The sequence below is a fragment of the Pan paniscus genome, chromosome 19 (genome assembly GCF_029289425.2).
Source record: "Pan paniscus chromosome 19, NHGRI_mPanPan1-v2.0_pri, whole genome shotgun sequence".
Lineage (NCBI taxonomy): Eukaryota > Metazoa > Chordata > Mammalia > Primates > Hominidae > Pan > Pan paniscus.
The window spans coordinates 78,219,446-78,237,833 of NC_073268.2; the positions used below are offsets into that span (position 1 = coordinate 78,219,446).

General features: G+C 38.7%; 1 protein-coding gene across 1 annotated transcript in view; it reads right to left on the minus strand.

Annotated features, from left to right (window-relative positions):
- The window catches only part of MED13 (mediator complex subunit 13), a 121,109-nt gene that overhangs the window by 83,956 nt on the left and 18,765 nt on the right, over positions 1-18,388 (minus strand). The window contains exons 4-8 of the mRNA XM_003814474.4: positions 7,328-7,473; positions 5,651-5,848; positions 3,310-3,504; positions 1,718-1,880; positions 1,408-1,518 (exon numbers count right to left, since the gene is read on the minus strand). Coding sequence (XP_003814522.4) covers positions 1,408-1,518; positions 1,718-1,880; positions 3,310-3,504; positions 5,651-5,848; positions 7,328-7,473 — 813 coding nt within the window. The remainder of the gene's footprint in view (positions 1-1,407; positions 1,519-1,717; positions 1,881-3,309; positions 3,505-5,650; positions 5,849-7,327; positions 7,474-18,388) is intronic.

The window sequence follows — 18,388 nt, forward strand, 5'->3', positions numbered from 1 at the left end:
AGCAAAGACATGGAATCAACCTAAATGCCCATCAATGACAGACTGGATAAAGAAAATGTGGTACATATACACCATGGAATACTGTGCAGCCATAAAAAAAGAATGAGATCATGTCATCTGCAGGAACATGGATGATCTGGAGGTCATTATCCTTAGCACAGGAACAGAAAGCCAATTACTGCCTGTTCTCACCTATAAGTGGTAGCTAAATGATGAGAACTCATGGACACAAAGAAGGGTCCAACAGACACTGGGGTCTACTTGAGGGTGGAGGCTGGCAGGAGCGACAGGAGCAGAAACAGTAACTACTGGGTACTAGGCTTAGTATCTGAGTGACAAAATAATCTATACAGCAAACCCTTGTGACATGAGTTTACCTATTTCACAAACCTGCACATGTAACCCTGAACCAAAAATAAAAGCTTAAAAAAAATGAAATTACTCTTCAAAACCCAACACTGTATTTGCTATTAAAAAAAGATTGTATCATGAGGTCAGGAGATTGAGACCATCCTGGCTAACACAGTGAAACCCTGTCTCTACTTTAAAAAAAAAAAAAAAAAATTAACTGGGCATGGTGGCGGGCGCCTGTAGTCCCAGCTACTTGGGAGGCTGAGGCAGGAGAATGGTGTGAACCCGGGAGGTGGAGCTTGCAGTGAGCTGAGATCACGCCACTGCACTCCAGACCAGGGGACAGAGCAAGACTCCATCTCAAAAAATAAAAAATAAAAAAAGATTACTGTAGGCCAGATATGGTGGCTCACACCTGTAATCATAGCACTTTGGAAAGCCAAGGGGAGGACTGTTTGAGGTTAGGAGTTCGAAATAAGCCTGGACAACATACCAAGATCCCCTCTCTACGAATTTTTTTCTTTTAATTAGCCAGGTGTGGTGGCACATGCCTGTAACCCTAGCTACTTGGGAGGCTGGGGCAGGAGGATCGACTGAGGCCAGAAGTTTGAGGCTGCAGTGAGCCATGAGCACTCCAGCCTGGGTAACAAAGCAAGACCCTGTCTCTTCATTTTTTTAAAAAAGAAAGAACTCTTGGGATAAATTTCTCAGGTAGTGCCATTGAGGAAGGAATGCTTTTCTCAAGAGATTTATATGGCTTGTATAGCTTATAGATACTATATATACCATAGCTCCATATAAAATTGTCTTTTATTTAGCTACTAGGAAACAAAACTTTCAGAGTCTGCCTCTGGTAACAGTGAATGAACTGAAAGCTTATATTTACATGTACTTCTATAATCAGCTTCAAATTCCTGAAATATTTTTCCTGAATTTTCTTTTGAAAAAAATCCTGACATATGTTCATGTAAGCTGTTTCAAATAAAGTGGGCATAAGCATTCAGTGGCATAACAAACTATCACACATAGGCATCAATCGATCGGGAAATAATCTACCTCAAACAACTGCAATTTGTTCTTTGTGTGGCTTCAACAAAATCCCAGGATGCCACTTTAGCAGCTGTCGCTTCTTCGCATAGACCACCTGATGAAGCAGAATACTTCCTCCTAAGATTTAAAGTTACAAAATTCTTTAGAATTCATAAAATTTTCTATTAAACCTCAATGTAGCATTGAAATTAATTTTAAAGATCAACATTATGAGTTAAAGAAAAATCAAACAAATGACTGTTTATACTTTAGATATCTTCTAATTATAAGTAATTATCAACATGCAATTTTTGAACTTATAAATGAAAATACACACTTGTTCTGTGCTCTGTTCATATTGCATTCTTGCCAAACTCTATCCACCACATGATTTGCTAATTTTCTGGGTATTTTCCCACCATGGTGGCTAGTACTATCGGAGTTGAAGCCATCAGATACTGAAGAAAATTTGACCCACTTCTGGACAGACTGAGGATCAACTGAAAACAAAACAAAAAAACAGGCTGTAGGAGAATAAAGGTAGGTTTAAAGTAACATTATTTGGGTTTTTTATTAATTTGTGATACAAGCTGCTCCAGCTATCTGGTAAAATTATTTATATTTTGAGATAAAAAGCATGCTACTTTTTGGAACCAGATCTCATTAGGCAAATGTGGCAATCAAGTACATCTCTGTAACCTACCACTCTCAGTACCAAGAGTGGGGTTCTCATGAGCCAGGCAGGGCCAGCACACGGTGGCGTGTCGGGGGAGGTGGGCTGAGGGCAAGGAAGGAGGTGTCCCATGGATCACGCTGTATAAGCAAACCAGACTATCCTGACGCCCAGAGTGACATCATCAAGGTCAGAGGCTGGCCAGAGGTGGGGAGACTGGAAGGACTTCGGAGTAGTGCGAAGGGGCCTGGACACCAGCCATGGAGCTGCTGCACAGAGCCTGGCTTCCACATCAAGGTGGGGTTTGGAGGCCAGGATGAGCCCCTGCAGCGGCAGCACTCTGGCCCTTCTGTCGCTGCCAGCCTCTGACCTGGGTCAGTCAATCATTGCTGGATTTTAGCCAAACACTTTAGTGTTCTCATTTAGTTGGAAATTAGACAGTCTTTTTTGTAAGGTCAGCTGAGCATGAGCATATTTCCCCTCCATTGTAAAAAGCTCTCCTGTGTTTTTATACGTTTCTCCTCCATTGTAAAAAGTTCTTCTGTGTTTTTGTTTTAAAGGTAGATGGAGGGAGGGCAGAGATATAAACTGTTGCATGAATCGATGGGTCAGAACTTTAGTATATGCGTATGTTCTTCTGAGTAACAGGGCATTTTGCTGAAAATAAGCACCTTGGTAACTAAACCCCTTTTAATAGCTAAAACGCTTTAGTTCTGTATTGACAGTTACTGTAAAAGCTTGGGTTTATTTTTGTAGGACTTAAGGGCTAAGAATTAGAACACAGCAATGGGCTGCTCTGTTGGAGTAATTTTAATTATAGATAAACACATAAACCTTTAAAAATAAAAGCACGTTACTTTTAAATACAGAAAGCAAAATACCTAAAACAGGGAATGCAAACTGGATGGCAGTGTATCAATGCTGATTTTCTGACTAAGAGGATCGAGTAATAGTTGTATAGGAGAGTGTCCTTAATTCTGGGAAACACACTGAGTACACAGGAGTGATGGGACATCATGTCTGTAGGTTGTTCTCAAATGGTTCAGAAAAAGACCAATGATAATGAATGTACATCATACAGACAGGGTGATGGAGTAAATAATAACAGTTTGGAAATCTGGCTAAGGAAATTACTTGTACTACACTTGTAAATTCTCAAGAAGTTTGAAACTATTTCAAAATAAATTATTTCTTAAGTACTTACTGTACACAAAATAACAAATTACCAGAGCTGATGAGACAAATTACTGCTATACCTGTTTGGACTTCCTCAGGAGACGTAGGTGGTGTAAGCGTAACCGAAGACATAGCAGGATCTCTTGTGGAAGCAGGCACTTGGTGGACACCCAAGCAAGAAGAGGAACAGTGAGTGGATCCCACAGGGCTAGGAGTAGGAATGTCTGACTGAGGGACTAGAACAAAGCATGCTGGGTAGATCATTCGGACACCAGCTGAAAGGAAAAAAATGGGACAGGAAAACCAATTACCTTTGTGACTAGTGAATTAGTTTCACTCAAAAGTACTATAATGGAAAAGTAGGTATCACATTTATACAAATAAAAATACATTTTTATAAATATAAGCTTCTTTGGCATAAGTTTTTCTTTTCTTTTTTTTTTCTCTTTTTTAGAAGAAACCACAATAAACCACAATAAGCTGTCAGTGGTGGTTATCTTTGCTGAGAGAGATTTGGAAAAAGGCAGCTTTCCTTTTTTTAGATTTCTAGAAATGTGTTTTTTAAATCTTTATTTGCATTTCTGACCAACTTAATGTGTATTACTTTTTCAATTTTATTTTTTAAGTTTAACAAAGGTAATCTGGACACTAGAATTACGAACCATTTTCTACTTACTTTTCTATATGCCTCTATTTTAAAAGCCTAAAAAATGTGTGTTTTTTCTGTTTTTGTCACAACTGCTCTGGTAGTAATGGTTTTATTAAAAGTGAGCACTGGTAATCTTTTTCTTAAAAAAAAAAAACAGACAAACAACAACAACAAAAAACAGGCCAGGAGTGGTAGCTCACACCTGTAATCCTAGCACTTTGGGAGGCCGAGGCAGGTGGGTCATTTGAAGTCAGGAGTTCAAGAGCAACCTGGCCAACATGGCTAAACCCCATCTCTACTAAAAATACAAAATTTAGCTGGGCGTGGTGGCAGGCACCTGTAATCCCAGCTACTCGGGAGGGTGAGGCAGGAGAACTGCTTGAGCCCAGGAGGTGGAGGTTGCAGTGAGCAGAGATCACGCCATTGCACTCCAGCCTGAGCAGCGACAGAGCGAGATTCCGTCTCAGGAAAAAAAAAAAAAAAAAGATGAAATAAGGTGATCTTCACGTCTAACATTACCATTAGATTCCCTTAAATACAATATGGTAGATTCTAATTCCAATTATCTGCTAAATTATACTTTCTCCATGCCTCCCCTCATGCCTCTCTGAGGTAGAGTATATGTCTTCACTCCATTGTCAGGCTGTGTGACTTGCTCTGGAATGTAAGCATGTGATATAAGCCACATCCTAACAGAAGCTTTAAATGTGCCTGCAGGGTCAGTGCAGCTTCTCTCACTTCTGTCTTCTGCTATGAGATTAACATGTCCCAGATGTGGGTACTTTGTTAACCTGGGTCCCTGAATGAGAGGACATAGAGAATACAGCCAATCTGAAAAAATCTGACCCTTTTAGGCTGGGCACGGTGGCTCACGCCAGTAATCCCAGCACTCTGGGAGGCCAAGGTAGGTGGATCACTTGAGGTCAAGAATTTGAGACCAGCCTGGCCAACATGGCAAAACCCCATCTCCACTAGCATTACAAAAATTAGGTGGGCATGGTGGCATGCGCCTGTAATCCCAGCTACTCTCAAGACTGAGGCACGAAAAGCGCTTGAACCTGGGAGGCGGAGGAGGTTGCAGTGAGCCAAGATCGCGCCATTGCACTCCAGCCTGGGCAACAGAGCGAGACTCCACCTCAAAAAAATAAAAATAAATTAAATAAATAATAAAAAAATATAAAAAAACCTGACCCTTTTGGCAGGCAGAGCATGCCAAAGTCATAAATTCTTTAGTTACATTTTCTGTCTCTTAAGTTATTGGAAGTGGTAGTTTTACCAAATGTTAAAACATCATACAACACAGGTTGTCAACTTTTCAGCCTCCAAATATTAATTCATTCACAATTAACTGTCCCATCCTAAGCATGCTTCCCTCTAGACAGAATATATTTCCCTGCCCCAATGACTTTGGCTTGGCCATTTAACTAGCTTTGTCTAATGCAATGTGAGCAGATGTAACATACACCATATCCCAGCAGAAGCTCTGAGTACACTTACATGGTTAGGTTCAGTCCCTATTATTCTTCTGTTCTCATAAGAACAGCATGTCCTAGCTACTGGGATATTCATTTAACCTAGGTTACAGAATGAGCAGATACATGGAGCCAAACCAGCTAAGATGCAGCCCTTAAGTAATGTGGGCAGGAAATTAAGGAATAAATCTTTGGTGTTGAAAGCCACTGAGTTATTAGACTTGTTTGTTATTCAGCAAAATATAACTAACACATACAATCATGCGTTTTCCCCTTAGGAATAATACTCAGGATCCATACCAACAAGAACTTCTACTGCAGCTAAAGAATCATCTTCCCAATCCATATCTTCCTGTTTTTCTTCGGACATCTCCTTCAAGCAACATGAGATAGGATAGAACTGTTTCCATTCACCAATTAATTTTTTTGTAGCTGAATCAGACATCTTGAATGCCTGTCCTGTGAGAGTGCCATTTAGTCCAAATGGGCATAAGATAACTAGAAACCCAAAGCAGACATCAAATAAGTAACAAAAGACTGTTTTACCAAATAAGAACACAGTGAAAAATGTGGCAAATAATCGTGCAATTATAAAAAAGGAAACCAGTAATAACCATTCCAGAGAAAAATCAACTTATTATACTTTGTTACTGTGAAGATAAAGTATGACACTGAGTTTATTATATAAACTGTTAAAAATTTGTCTGCCCAGGCTGGGCATAGTGGTTCACGCCTGTAATCCCAGCATTTTGGGAGGCTGAGGCGGGTGGATCACCTGAGGTCAGGAGTTCAAGACCAGCCTGGTCAACATGGCGAAACCCTGTCTCTAATAAAATACAAAAAAAATTAGCTGGGTGTGGTTGCACACGCCTGCAATCCCAGCTACTCGGGAGGCTGAGGCTGGAGAACTGCTTGAACCCGGGAGGCAGAGGCTGCAGTGAGCCAAGATGGCACCACTGCACTCTAGCCTGGGCAACAGAGGGAGACTTCATCTCAAAAAAAAAAAAAAAAAAATTGTCTGCCCAAACTCTTAAGATTTTTAACAGAAGCTGGGAATATTTGTGTATCCTTCAATTTACTTTGACTCCCACTAAGAAAAAGCATTCTAAGAAAAAGCAATCTGAGGAAAAACAATATAGATATATAAATCTAAATATTTATAATGTACTGCCATGTAAACTTTAAAAAGCAAATATTAGGTTTAAAGTTAAAATAAGAACACATTGCCAAGCCTTAAAGGCAATTCAGCAATCTTATAAAATATTTCTTCAAGAATTCAACTTTTTTCATAGTATAAATAGTATCAAAAGTCCCTTTGTAGCTATGTTACACATGGCTCTGGCTGGACATGGTGGCTCACTCACACCTATAATCCCAGCACTTTGGGAGGCCGAGGCAGGTGGACCACTTGAGGTCAGGTGTTCAAGACCAGCCTGGCCAACACGATGAAACCCAGTTCTACTAAAAAAATACAAAAATTGGCCAGGCGTGGTGGAACGCGCCTGTAATCCCAGCTACTCAGGAGGCTGAGGTAGGAGAATTGCTTGAATCCAGGAGGTGGAGGTTGCAGTGAACCAAGATCATGCCACTGCACACCAGCCTGGGCGACAGAGCGAAACTCCGTCTCAAAAAAACAAAAACAAAAACAAAAACAAACAAACAAAATATGGCTTATATGACCTGACATACAAGATAACCTTGAAAACATTAACACATATAAATCCAATATGCTATCTAAAAGAACACTTTAAACTACTTCACCATTCACGGTCAAGAATTTTTTGGTAATACCTGTATTTAAAAATTTATTTCACTGACTTAACACTGTAATGGGGAAGGAAAAAGTAAATGACATCAAAATCATCATTAGGCTAAAGATCAGGGGGAATTCCATCAATCCCCCAAATGTAAAATTATGAAGTCAAATAAGGATCTTTCAATAAAAGATCAAATACCTAATATAATAAAATAATCTACCTTGAAATGGGCTATTAGACTGTTGAGCAAGGGTGATATGCTCTTCACTGAGAAGGTATACAGGTTGATGTTGGTTAATTTCCACACTGGTACAAACATTGCTGTCTCCATGCAAGAAAAAGGTGAAGGAGCAGGACAAGTGTTCACTAAAAAAGAAGAAAAAGTTATATCTTAGTGATGACTAGTGGCCAAAAATGTTAACTTGCTTTTATTAGGAAGTATGCAAAAATGCATACTGTATTTTGCCCAAAAATTCTACTTCATCAGAAGGAAAAAAATCATGGATATGAGCAAAGACTTAGCTATAAGAAATGTTCTTTACAACACTGTTTATAGTAGGAAAGGCTGCAAATACAGGAACCAGTTAAACGAGTTAGGTACATTCACACATAGAATTATTATATAGCCACAAAAATAAGTTAAAATAGAAGAGTAGGTTTACTGGAAAGGGATAGGCTACCAAAATAGTAGGGTCAATTTTTTTTTTCTTTTTCTTTTTTAAAGAAAGAGAGAGGGTCTCAGTATGTTGCCCAGGCTGGCTTGTAACTCCTGGGCTCAAGGGATCCTCTGACCTCAGCCTCCAAAGCAGCTGGGACTACAGATGTGGGCCACTGTACCCAGCAATTTTTTTTTTTTTTTAAGAAAAAAAAAGTTTTATTTGGATAAAGAAAATAAAGGCGGACAACAGAATTAACAGTGACTTAATTTTTATTTTTGCCTATTTTCCCCTCTATATAAGAAACTAAATATAAATGTTTTCTCACTTTATTAATTGGACTAATCATTTAATGCAATCCCCTCCCAACCAAAAACATTATTTTAAAGCAATAATGGGTCTTACAGTTGAAGGCATCCTAGAATCAAGAATATATGCAAAACAGTACACCTTAATGAAATTCAGGTATGGCTGGGTATACAGGTTGGAAAATAAAAGTTCCCAAGGACATCAGAGGTATCCTCAAGATACAATTTAGAAGGATCAAGTTGCGCAGAAGAGGATAAGAGTGTACACTAAGAAAATAAACTCTTCTTATTCCTTCTCCACACATTTATCTTAAGAATTCATCCTTAAAAGTTTTTTAAACTATGATGATTAATCAACTCAAAACCTGTTTTATATATGTATAAGCCCTCTTGAATTTCTTCTGGATAAGCAGAACATAGTGAATTAAAATTAAATTATAGTAAAAGTAATGCTAGAGTTAACAGAAGTGGGAAAATAGATGGTAGAAAAGAGGCAAAAAGCAATACAGAGCTAAGAATTTCTATATCTTATACATATGGAGTCAATACAAAATGTCTAAACTTGATAGAACAAGAAATAGAAATTTAAGCATGTTATTCAAGTTACAAATGTAACTGACAGAGGCTAGTCTGAAGGTAGTGAGTTACCTCAGTTGACTGTTCAGTTAGTTGCAGATCAAACTCCTTGTTCTACTCTTTCCCCTCTTTCCACTACTGCATATGTGACTAGTCTAAAAAATGCTTTTAATCGAAATAAATTTTTTTTAGGCCAGGCACAGTGGCTCACATCTGTAATCCCAGCACTTGGAAGGCAGGCAGATCACTTAAGGCCAAGAGTTCAAGACCAGCATGGCCAACATGGTGAAACCTCCATCTCCCTAAAAATACAAAAAATTAGCCAGGCGCAGTGGCAGGTGCCTGTAATCCCAGCTACTTGGGAGGCTGAGGCATGCGAATCGCTTGAATCCACGATGTGGAGGCTGCAGTGAGCCAAGATCACACCACTGCATTACAGCATGGGCGACAGAGTAAGACTGTCTCAAAAAATATATAAGTAAATAAAAATAAAATAAAATAAAAATTAATGTAACTGACAGAAAAACTAAAAATAATATAACTAAAATAAAAAACAAACAAAAACCTTATCATTCTTGTTAAGAAAGCAGTGACAATGGCTGGGAGTGGTGGCTCATGCCTGTAATCCCAGCACTTTGGGAGGCTGAGGTAAGTGGATCACCTGAGGTCAGGAGTTTGAGACCAGCCTGGCCAACTTGGCAAAACCCCATCTCTACTAAAAATACAAAAATTAGCCAGGGGTACAGTGGTGTGCGCCTGTAATCCCAGCTACTCAGGAGGCTGAGGCATGAGAATCGCTTGAACCCAGGAGACGCAGGTTGCAGTGAGCCAAGATCACACCACTGCACTCCAGCCTGGGTGACAGAGCAAGACTCCATCTCAAAAAAAAAAAAAAAAAAAAAAAGACAAAGAGGCCTGTAATCCCAGCACTTTGGGAGGGCAAGGCAGGCGGATCGTTTGAGCCCAGCAATTTGAGACCAGCCTGGCCAACAAGGTGAAATTCTGTTTCTACTAAAAATACAAAAATTAGCTGGGTGTGGTGGCACACACCTGTAATCCCAGTTACTAAGGAGGCTGAGGCAGGAGAATCACTTGAACCCAGGGAGGCAGAGATTGCAGTGGGTTGAGATCTTGCCACTGCACTTCAGCCTGGGCAACAGAGTGAGACTTCATCTCAAAAAAAAAAAAAAAAAAAAAAGACAAAGCGGCTAGGAGACCTGAATTTTATAACCTCTTATCTACTGTTCCTTTAATCAGTGGAGTATAGTTCTTAAAAACACAGCTTTCAACTGTTTCATTTCATACATGAAATATTAAATAAGAGAATTTAAAAACAGCCAGTCATGCCTGTTATCTCAGCACTTGGGAGGCTGAGGCAAGAGGAGTTGGGCTTGAGCCCAGGAGTTTGGGACCAGCCTAGGCAGCATAAGACCCCATCTCCACAAAAAAATTAAAAATTAGCTAGGTGGGGTGGTGCATGCCTGTGGTCCCAGCTACTCGAGAGGCTGAGGCTGAGGTAGAAGGAACATCTGAGCCTGAGAGGTTGAGGGTGCAGTGAGCTATGATGACACCACTGCCCTCCAGTCTCCAAACAAAAAAAGATATTTAAAATGGATTTTTCTCATGACAAAGCATTTTAAAAGATTTTAAAAATTATTTTAAAAGCATTTTTAACATTTTAAAAATCTATTTTCCTGAAAATATTATAATATGGGAAATGTTTAAATATACATTAATTTGATCTATCTTAAATATTATTTAGGAAAATAAGTTTACTCTAGTATGTATAAAATCATAAAAGTCATCTTTCAAGTTCCCTAACAGTCTTTCCAATGAGCACTTACCCACTTCATTTTTTAATTTTATGGTTTAGAGACAGGTTCTCACTGGAGTGCAGTGATACAATCGTAGCTTGCTGCAGCCTCAAACTACTGGACTCAAGAAATCCTCCCATCTCACCCTCTTGAGTAGCTGGGACTACAGGTGTGCGCTACCACACCCAGCTAATTTTTTTTTTTCCCCTAGGGATGGCAGGGGCGGGGGCTCACTATGTTGCCCAGGCTGGCCTCAAACTCCTGGCCTCAAGCAATCCCTCCACCTTGGCCTCCCAAAGTGCTGAGATTACAAGCATAAGCTAACCTCATCTGGCCCCATTTTATCTTTTAAATAAGAAAATAAAATTTGGCTTCTTGATATAAAGGGATAAATTGGTCTCCAAGGAGTCTTTGTAGCAATCCAGTATTCCAAAGTACAAAACATGTAACCAATGGTCTCAGCTCCCACTGTTTATCTGCCACTACCCTATTTACTAACAACACTCAATCCCAGCAGTCTATGATCAAAGAATCACTACCTCCTATACTGCTAGCATATAATCCCAATATACAATAGTCTGATCTTATTGTAACATTCAATGGTTTAAAATAAACCAAGTTTGTATGTGATACTGGAGGGAAACAATATTCTAAATATGTGATACAAGTTTCTTGCTCTGTTGCCCAAGATGGAGTGCAGTGGTGCGACCTTGGCTCACTGCAGCCTCCACTTCCCAGGTTAAAGCGATTCTTCTTCCTCTGCCTCCTGAGTAGCTGGGATTACAGGCACCCATGACCATGCCCAGCTAATTTTTGTATTTTTAGTAGAGACAGGGTTTTACCATGTTGGCCAGGCTGGTCTCAAACTCCTGACCTCAAGTGATCTGCCCACCTCGGCCTCCCAAAGTGCTATAATTACAGGCATGAACCACCGCACCCAGGCAAGATTTTTTTTTTTTTTTTGAGACAGTTTCACTCTTGTCACCAAGGCTGGAGTGCAATGGCGTGATCTTGGCTCACTGCAAACTCCGCCTCCCGGGTTCAAGCAATTCTCTTGCCTCAGCCTCCCAAGTAGCTGGGATGACAGGCGCCTGCCACTGCGTCCGGCTAGTTTTTTTGTATTCTTTTAGTAGAGACAGGGTTTTGCCATGTATTGGCCAGACTGGTCTTGAACGCCTAACCTCAGGTGATCCGCCCACCTTGGCATACCAAAGTGCTGGGATTACAGGCGTGAGCCACTGTGCCGGCCTGAAATTTTTTTTAAGAGATGGCAGTCTCCCTATGTTACCCAGGATGGAGTGCAGTGGCTATTTACAGGCACAGTCGCGGAGCACTACAGCCTCAAACTCCCAACCTCAAGTGATCCTCCTGCCGCAGCCTCTTAAGTAGCTGGAACTACAGGTGTGCACTCACACCCAAATCTCTGAAATCCTTATATTAAAGGCAATATTCTAGTCAGAGAATATTATAAAACAATTAGAAAATACTAACATAGTAAATTCAGACTTGCTTTTTTTCCAAGGAGAAATGTTATTAAATCATCCCATCAAACATTTTTGGTATTTAACACTCAGAAAAGTGAGTTAAAACAAAAACATGTCACCACAATAACAATTCAAAGTATTATTAGTTACTATAAAGGATTGCAGAGAATATTGTTGCTCTCCATGAGCTCACACTACAATATCTAAAACAAAAAGTTAAGAATGAGGCAGAATTTTATAAATGAAACCTGAACAATCTTCCATCGTGGAAAAAAAAGTTCCTCAAATTAAGTACTGAAATTAATCGAAAGATTATTTCTAAAACAGAAAATGAAGACGTGCTTATAGATTAAAGCTGGCTGCTCTAACAGCAACAATTCCATATGTATCCTAGATTAGGCAGTGCCACATCAAACCTATTTCTAGCATTTGTATTAAGCAGCTACAGAAAAATGATATCCCATTTGCCAGTAGAGAATCCGAGGCACAAAGAAGTTAAATGGCTTGTGTTAAAATCATAATACTAGTAAAGAGAATGCTGACTTCAAACTCTAAACACCCTATCAAACCAATTAAAAAAATGGGCAAAAGACTTCAAAAGTCGTTTCTCCAAAAATGATATACAAATGGCCGATAAACACATAACATGCTCAACACATCACTAATCATTAGGGAAATGCAAACCAAAAACACAATAAGATACCACCTCACACCCATAAAAATAGCTTTAAAAAAAACAGGAAATAACAAGTGTTGATGAGGATGTGGAGAAAATGGCAATCCTCTGCATTGCCTTTGGGAATGTAAAATAGTGTAGCCACTATGGAAAGCAGTATGGAAATTCCTCCAAAAATTGTACTTCAAATTACCATATGATCCAGCAATTCCACTTCTGGGTAGACACCCAAAGGAACTTAAAGCAGGGACTTGATGAGAGATGTGCAGACCAATGTTCATAGCAGCATTATTCACAATAGCCAAAAGGTGAAAACAACCCAAATACCATTTACAGATTAATACATAAACAAAATGTAGTATATACATACAACGGAATACTATTCAGCCTTAAAAATAAGGGGAATTCTATCACATGCTTCATAAATGAATCTTGAAGATTTTATGCTTACTGAAATAACCCAGACAAAAAAGGACAAATACTACATGATTCCACTCATATGAGGTACCTGCAACAGTCAAGTTTCTAGACAGACAAAGTAGAATGGTGGTTATCTGAAGCAGAAGAAAAGAAAAGAAAAATTGAAGAGCTGCCACTCTTTTATGAGTACACATTCAGTTTGGGATGATGAAAAAGTTCTGCAGATAGATAGTGGTGATGGTTAACAATGTGAATGTACTTAATGCCACTGAACTGTACACTGAAAAATTATTAAGTTTTGTTACGTACATTTTACCACAATAAAAAGAAACTGTAGTCATCTTTTTTTTTTTTTCCTTTGAGACAGGGCCTTGCTCTGTCACTCAGGCTGGAGTGCAGTGGCATGATCAGAATTCACTGCAGCTTCCACCTCCTGAGCTCAAGCGATTTTCCTGCCTCAGCCAACGAAGTTAGGTGGGACTACAGGTGTGAGCCACTATGTCCAGATAATTTTTAAAATTTATTTTTTGTAGAGATGAGGTCTCACTATGTTGTCCAGGCTGGTCTTGAACTCCTGAGCTTAAGCAATCCTCCTGTCTTGGCCTCCCAAAGTGCAGGGATTACAAGCATGAGCCACTGTGCCCAGCCTCCCCTAGCCATCTTAATTCTGAGATTATTTTTATTCCATGAATTCAAAAGTTTCCAAACTTGTCTTACATTAGGATCTTCTAAAATTTCCAAAGCCCAGATTACAGTCCCAGGTTAAGACACAGGCATCAATAATTTTTTGTAAGCTCTCCAGGTGATTCCCACATCCAGACAAGTTTGGGAATCATTAATCTGTATTTCTACAGCCTTCAGAGTAACTTTCAAATTTTTAAATTTACAGGTATAATACCAGTATCAGGTATTATTAACATAGCTCCATGAACAAAAGATCTATACTAAAATCCAGAAGTTAACATCTTACCTGTGAATCCTGTACGTATTTCTGCTCACTCAGTGAACATATTACTTACATTATACAGTAAATAATACTTAGAAAGTGGCCAGGCACGGGGGCTGATGCCTGTAATCCCAGCACTTTGGGAGGCCAAGGCGGGTGGATCATGAGGTCAAGAGATCAAGACCATCCTGGCTAACACGGTGAAACCCCGACTCTACTAAAAACATAAAAATTAGCTGGGCATGGTGGCACACGCCTGTAGTCCCAGCTACTCGGGAGGCTGAGGCAGAAGAATCACTTGAACCTGGGAGGCGGCAGTTGCAGTGAGCCGAGATTGCGCCACTGCACTCCAGCCTGGTGACAGAGCAAGGCTCCATCTCAAAAAAAAAAAAAACAAAAAACAAAAAAACAAACCACAAAACTTAGCAACAACATTATTCTGGTTTACCACTTCAAGTGTTCTGCAAAATGCTGCTTTTTATTGTTGTTTTTAAGTATTATGGTTTTTACTATTTCCTATAACTTAAAAAAAATACATGTGTAGGCGATATATCGGTCTACAGGGGTCCATAATCTACCTTATATTTTTCATGCCTAAAATGCGGCTCCAACACTTGATAGCTGTATGAACTTGGACAGATTTGTAAGAGTCTACAGTAAGAATTATAGAAAGAAATTACGGTAAGAAAGGCTGGGCATGGTGGCTCACACCTGTAATCCCAGTACTTTGAGAGGCTGAGGCTGGAGGATCACTTGAGGCTAGGAGTTAGAGACCAGCCTGGTCAACATGGCCAGCAGAGAAACCCCATCTCTACCTAAATTACAAAACTTAGTCAGGTGTGGTGGTGCACTCCTAAGTCCTGAGTATTTGGGAGGCTGAGGCAGGAGAATTGTTTGAGCCCAGGAGGCAGAGGTTGGAGTGAGTCAAGATTACACCACTGTACTCTGGCCTAGGAGACAAAGCAAGACCCTGTCTCCAAAAAAAAAAAAAAAAAAAAAAAAGAAAGAAAGAAAGAAAAATTATTGTAAGAAAACCTCAACAAGGAGCGAAAATAGGAGAAAGAAAAGTCTTAGCATTTAATTTTTCTCATAAACGTTCTAGAAAGCATGAAAATGTAGAAAATTGACCATGCAAATTCTAGTGACATCATCATTTAAGATTTCAGAAATGATACATAATAATCTTGATGACAGACATTAAGGACAAAACATTATAGACAGGCTACAGGGAAAACAATAAAAAGGCACATCCAGTCTGCTGAAGTAACTACACCTAATTTAGCAGAGAGTTCATACCCTGACTGATACAAGGTACGGGATTCTTCTTGCCTTTGAGATTCTAAAGCATACTCACAATTTAGCATACAATTCCAGAAGGGTTCACTGACCACCAGAGAAGGTACCTTTCACCAATAAGCACTACCAAGTTCAACTGGGCTTAAACTCCTAGAACTGTGTTGTAAATACAATAGCCAATACACACATATAACTATTGGTGACTTAAAATGTGGCCAATCCAAACTGAGATATACTCTAAGCACAGCACACACACCTAATTTCAAAAGCAGTACAAAAAGTAAACTATTTCATTAACACCTTCTGCGTATTTAATTATATGCTGAAATGATATTATTTTGGACTTACTGAATTAAAAAATATATTACAATTAATTTTGCCTATACATTTAGGCTTTTTTTTAACTTTTTAAATGTGCCTAGTAGAAAATTTTAAATTACCTATGTGGCTCACATTATACTTCTACTGGACAGTACATTAGATGACAGGAAGAGAGGAAATGAGTCCATAAAAAACCTAACAGCAATAGCTCCTAGCTTCTCTAGAAATTTGCCTTTTCGGAGACAGTGAGAAACCTAACCAAAGGACATCCTAACGCTACTAATGGTTAATAATACATTTTCAGGGGAGACTTACATCTCATGGTGCCTATTTTTAATCAGTTTTGGAGAGCACGAGATAATGTAAAAGCCATACATATGGCAGAAAATAAACACAGCTTTATGGGTGAAATTTAAAGCATATTCTTTCATTTACTTCCTTAAAAAAAAAAATCGATGAATTTCTTTATTGAAGCACCAAAAGTACTGTTTTAATTATAAATATAAAGGTTCTTGTGTAAGCAATACCACCCCAAAAAAATAACTTTCTGCAATGATGAAAATGTTCTAGATCTACACTGCCCAATACAATGGCCATTAACAATAGCCATCCTTTCCTTCCTGTGAACTTTTACTGCTTTATCCCACAAAATCAAAAATTTATCACTCTCTATGGACAAAGTTTTTTACTACTAATTCCAGGGCTCTAATTATTCTAATACAAAGGCTTAGAACATATTGAACCAAATATTTAATCCTATTTTCTTTATGTTATATCCAGCAAGGATTTATTATATCCTATATGTACATGTCTATATGTATACACAGAATGTAATATAGACATACAAACACACACATATAACATGTAATACTCTATATTGCCTTTTTTGAGATGGAGTTTCACTCTTGTCACCCAGGCTGGAGTGCAGTGGCACGATCTCTGCTCACTGCAACCTCCACCTCCCGGGTTAAGTGATTCTCCTGCCTCAGCCTCCCAAGTAGCTGGAATTACAGGCACATGCCACCATACCTGGCTCATTTTTGTACTTTTAGTAGAGACAGGGTTTCACCATGTTGGCCAGGCTAGTCTCGAACTCCTGACCTCAAGTGATCTGCCTGCCTTGGCCTCCCAAAGTGCTGGGATTACAGGCATGAGCCACCACATATGGCCTATATTGCCTTTTAAAATTGGAATTAAAGATAACTATTTTACATAGAGCAAATATATCAAAAAAGATTTAACAACATATTTTTTCCATAGAAATCAATTATATATAGTTGAGGGAATGGGGTAAGATTAAAGTATATATTAAAATCAAACATGTTCCCTATTAACTATTTCCCTCCTATACACAATCTCATCTGCCACTTAACAAAACCTCCTATGTCACCATATACGTAAGATACTGAACTAGCTGTCTAAAAAAAGAATTCTTTACTAGTATGTTTCTATTCTTTATATCCTCCTAGAAGCATTTAAAACTTTTGCTAAATACACAAACTTTACCGCACACTCAGCTAAATGGCTACAACAGACTCAACATGACAAAAAGCTTAACCAAACACAATCTTAAGAAAGTTCTTGGCCAGGCGTGGTTGGTGTGCACCTGTAGTCCCAGCTACTCTGGAGGCTGAGGTGGGAGAACCAATTAGGCCCAGAAGTTTGTGGCTGCAATGAGTTATGATTGCGCTACTGCCATCCATCTTGGGCACAGAGCAAGACCCTGTCTCTATTTAAAAAAAAAAAAGTCCTTATTCAAGATAATCTTTTTCAAATGCACTCTCAAACACGGCAAGTTCAGAATATCTTTTATAGAAGAGACTAAAACCTACATTAAGTCAGTGGTACTTACTACAACCCATTTGCTTGTGGGCTCACTAGAAAACTCAATGCCTGTCATGTGATCCAGTCCCCAGCAATGTAGGAAAACACCTAAACTATTCAAGAAAACACTGGTCATCATTCTTTAAACCAATTATCTGAAGACTGGTTTGTTCCTGTGGTTACTCTTACACTTGCGGGATTCTTTACAGGTAACCTAGCTGTATCCCTAGAATTTGATTCTATTTCCTCCCTTTCAGTCCCTAAAGACTGTTAAACAGACAACTACATGTAGATCCAGATTATCAGAAAATGAGATTTTTTTCTTTAAAAATTTTAAAGAAAGGAAAAAGAAGATAAAAAGGTAAGGAATATTATTTTCTCCTTTGTTCAGGTCAAAGTAGTTTCACATCATAAATTTTCTTTCTTTACAACTCTTGTTCTTTTTTCAGAATACTTATACCAAAAGTGAATTGATTAGTCAACAAAAACAGTCTATATAATACTTATGTTTCAGAATGGTCTAGAAATGCATTAATTTATAATCAATCTTTATCTACCTTCCCTATATCATTCCACTGAATTCAACAGAAAAGAAGTCCGAAATAATAACTTAAAGATAGACTTAGCTGCTTGATTTTTGTCCTACTTGCTTTTCCAAAGAAGGAAAAAGGGTAAGAAAGTTCCTGTAAAAAAGAGATTTGAGGAGCAGCATTTATCTTTCCAGAATAAAGTCAGTTATTATACCACAACTATGGTTCAAGAGTAACTCGAAAGAGCATATACTATTTCTGGTAACACTTCACTAATAAAATACAATCTTAATTTAGCTCCCCTCCTAAATGGGTCAGCCCATGGAAAAACACTAGTGCTCAATTACATGGTTAAATAACAAGCAGCATCTGTTGGATTCATGAAAATATCCAATTAAAAGTTGTATTTTTGGCCAGGTACACTGGCTCA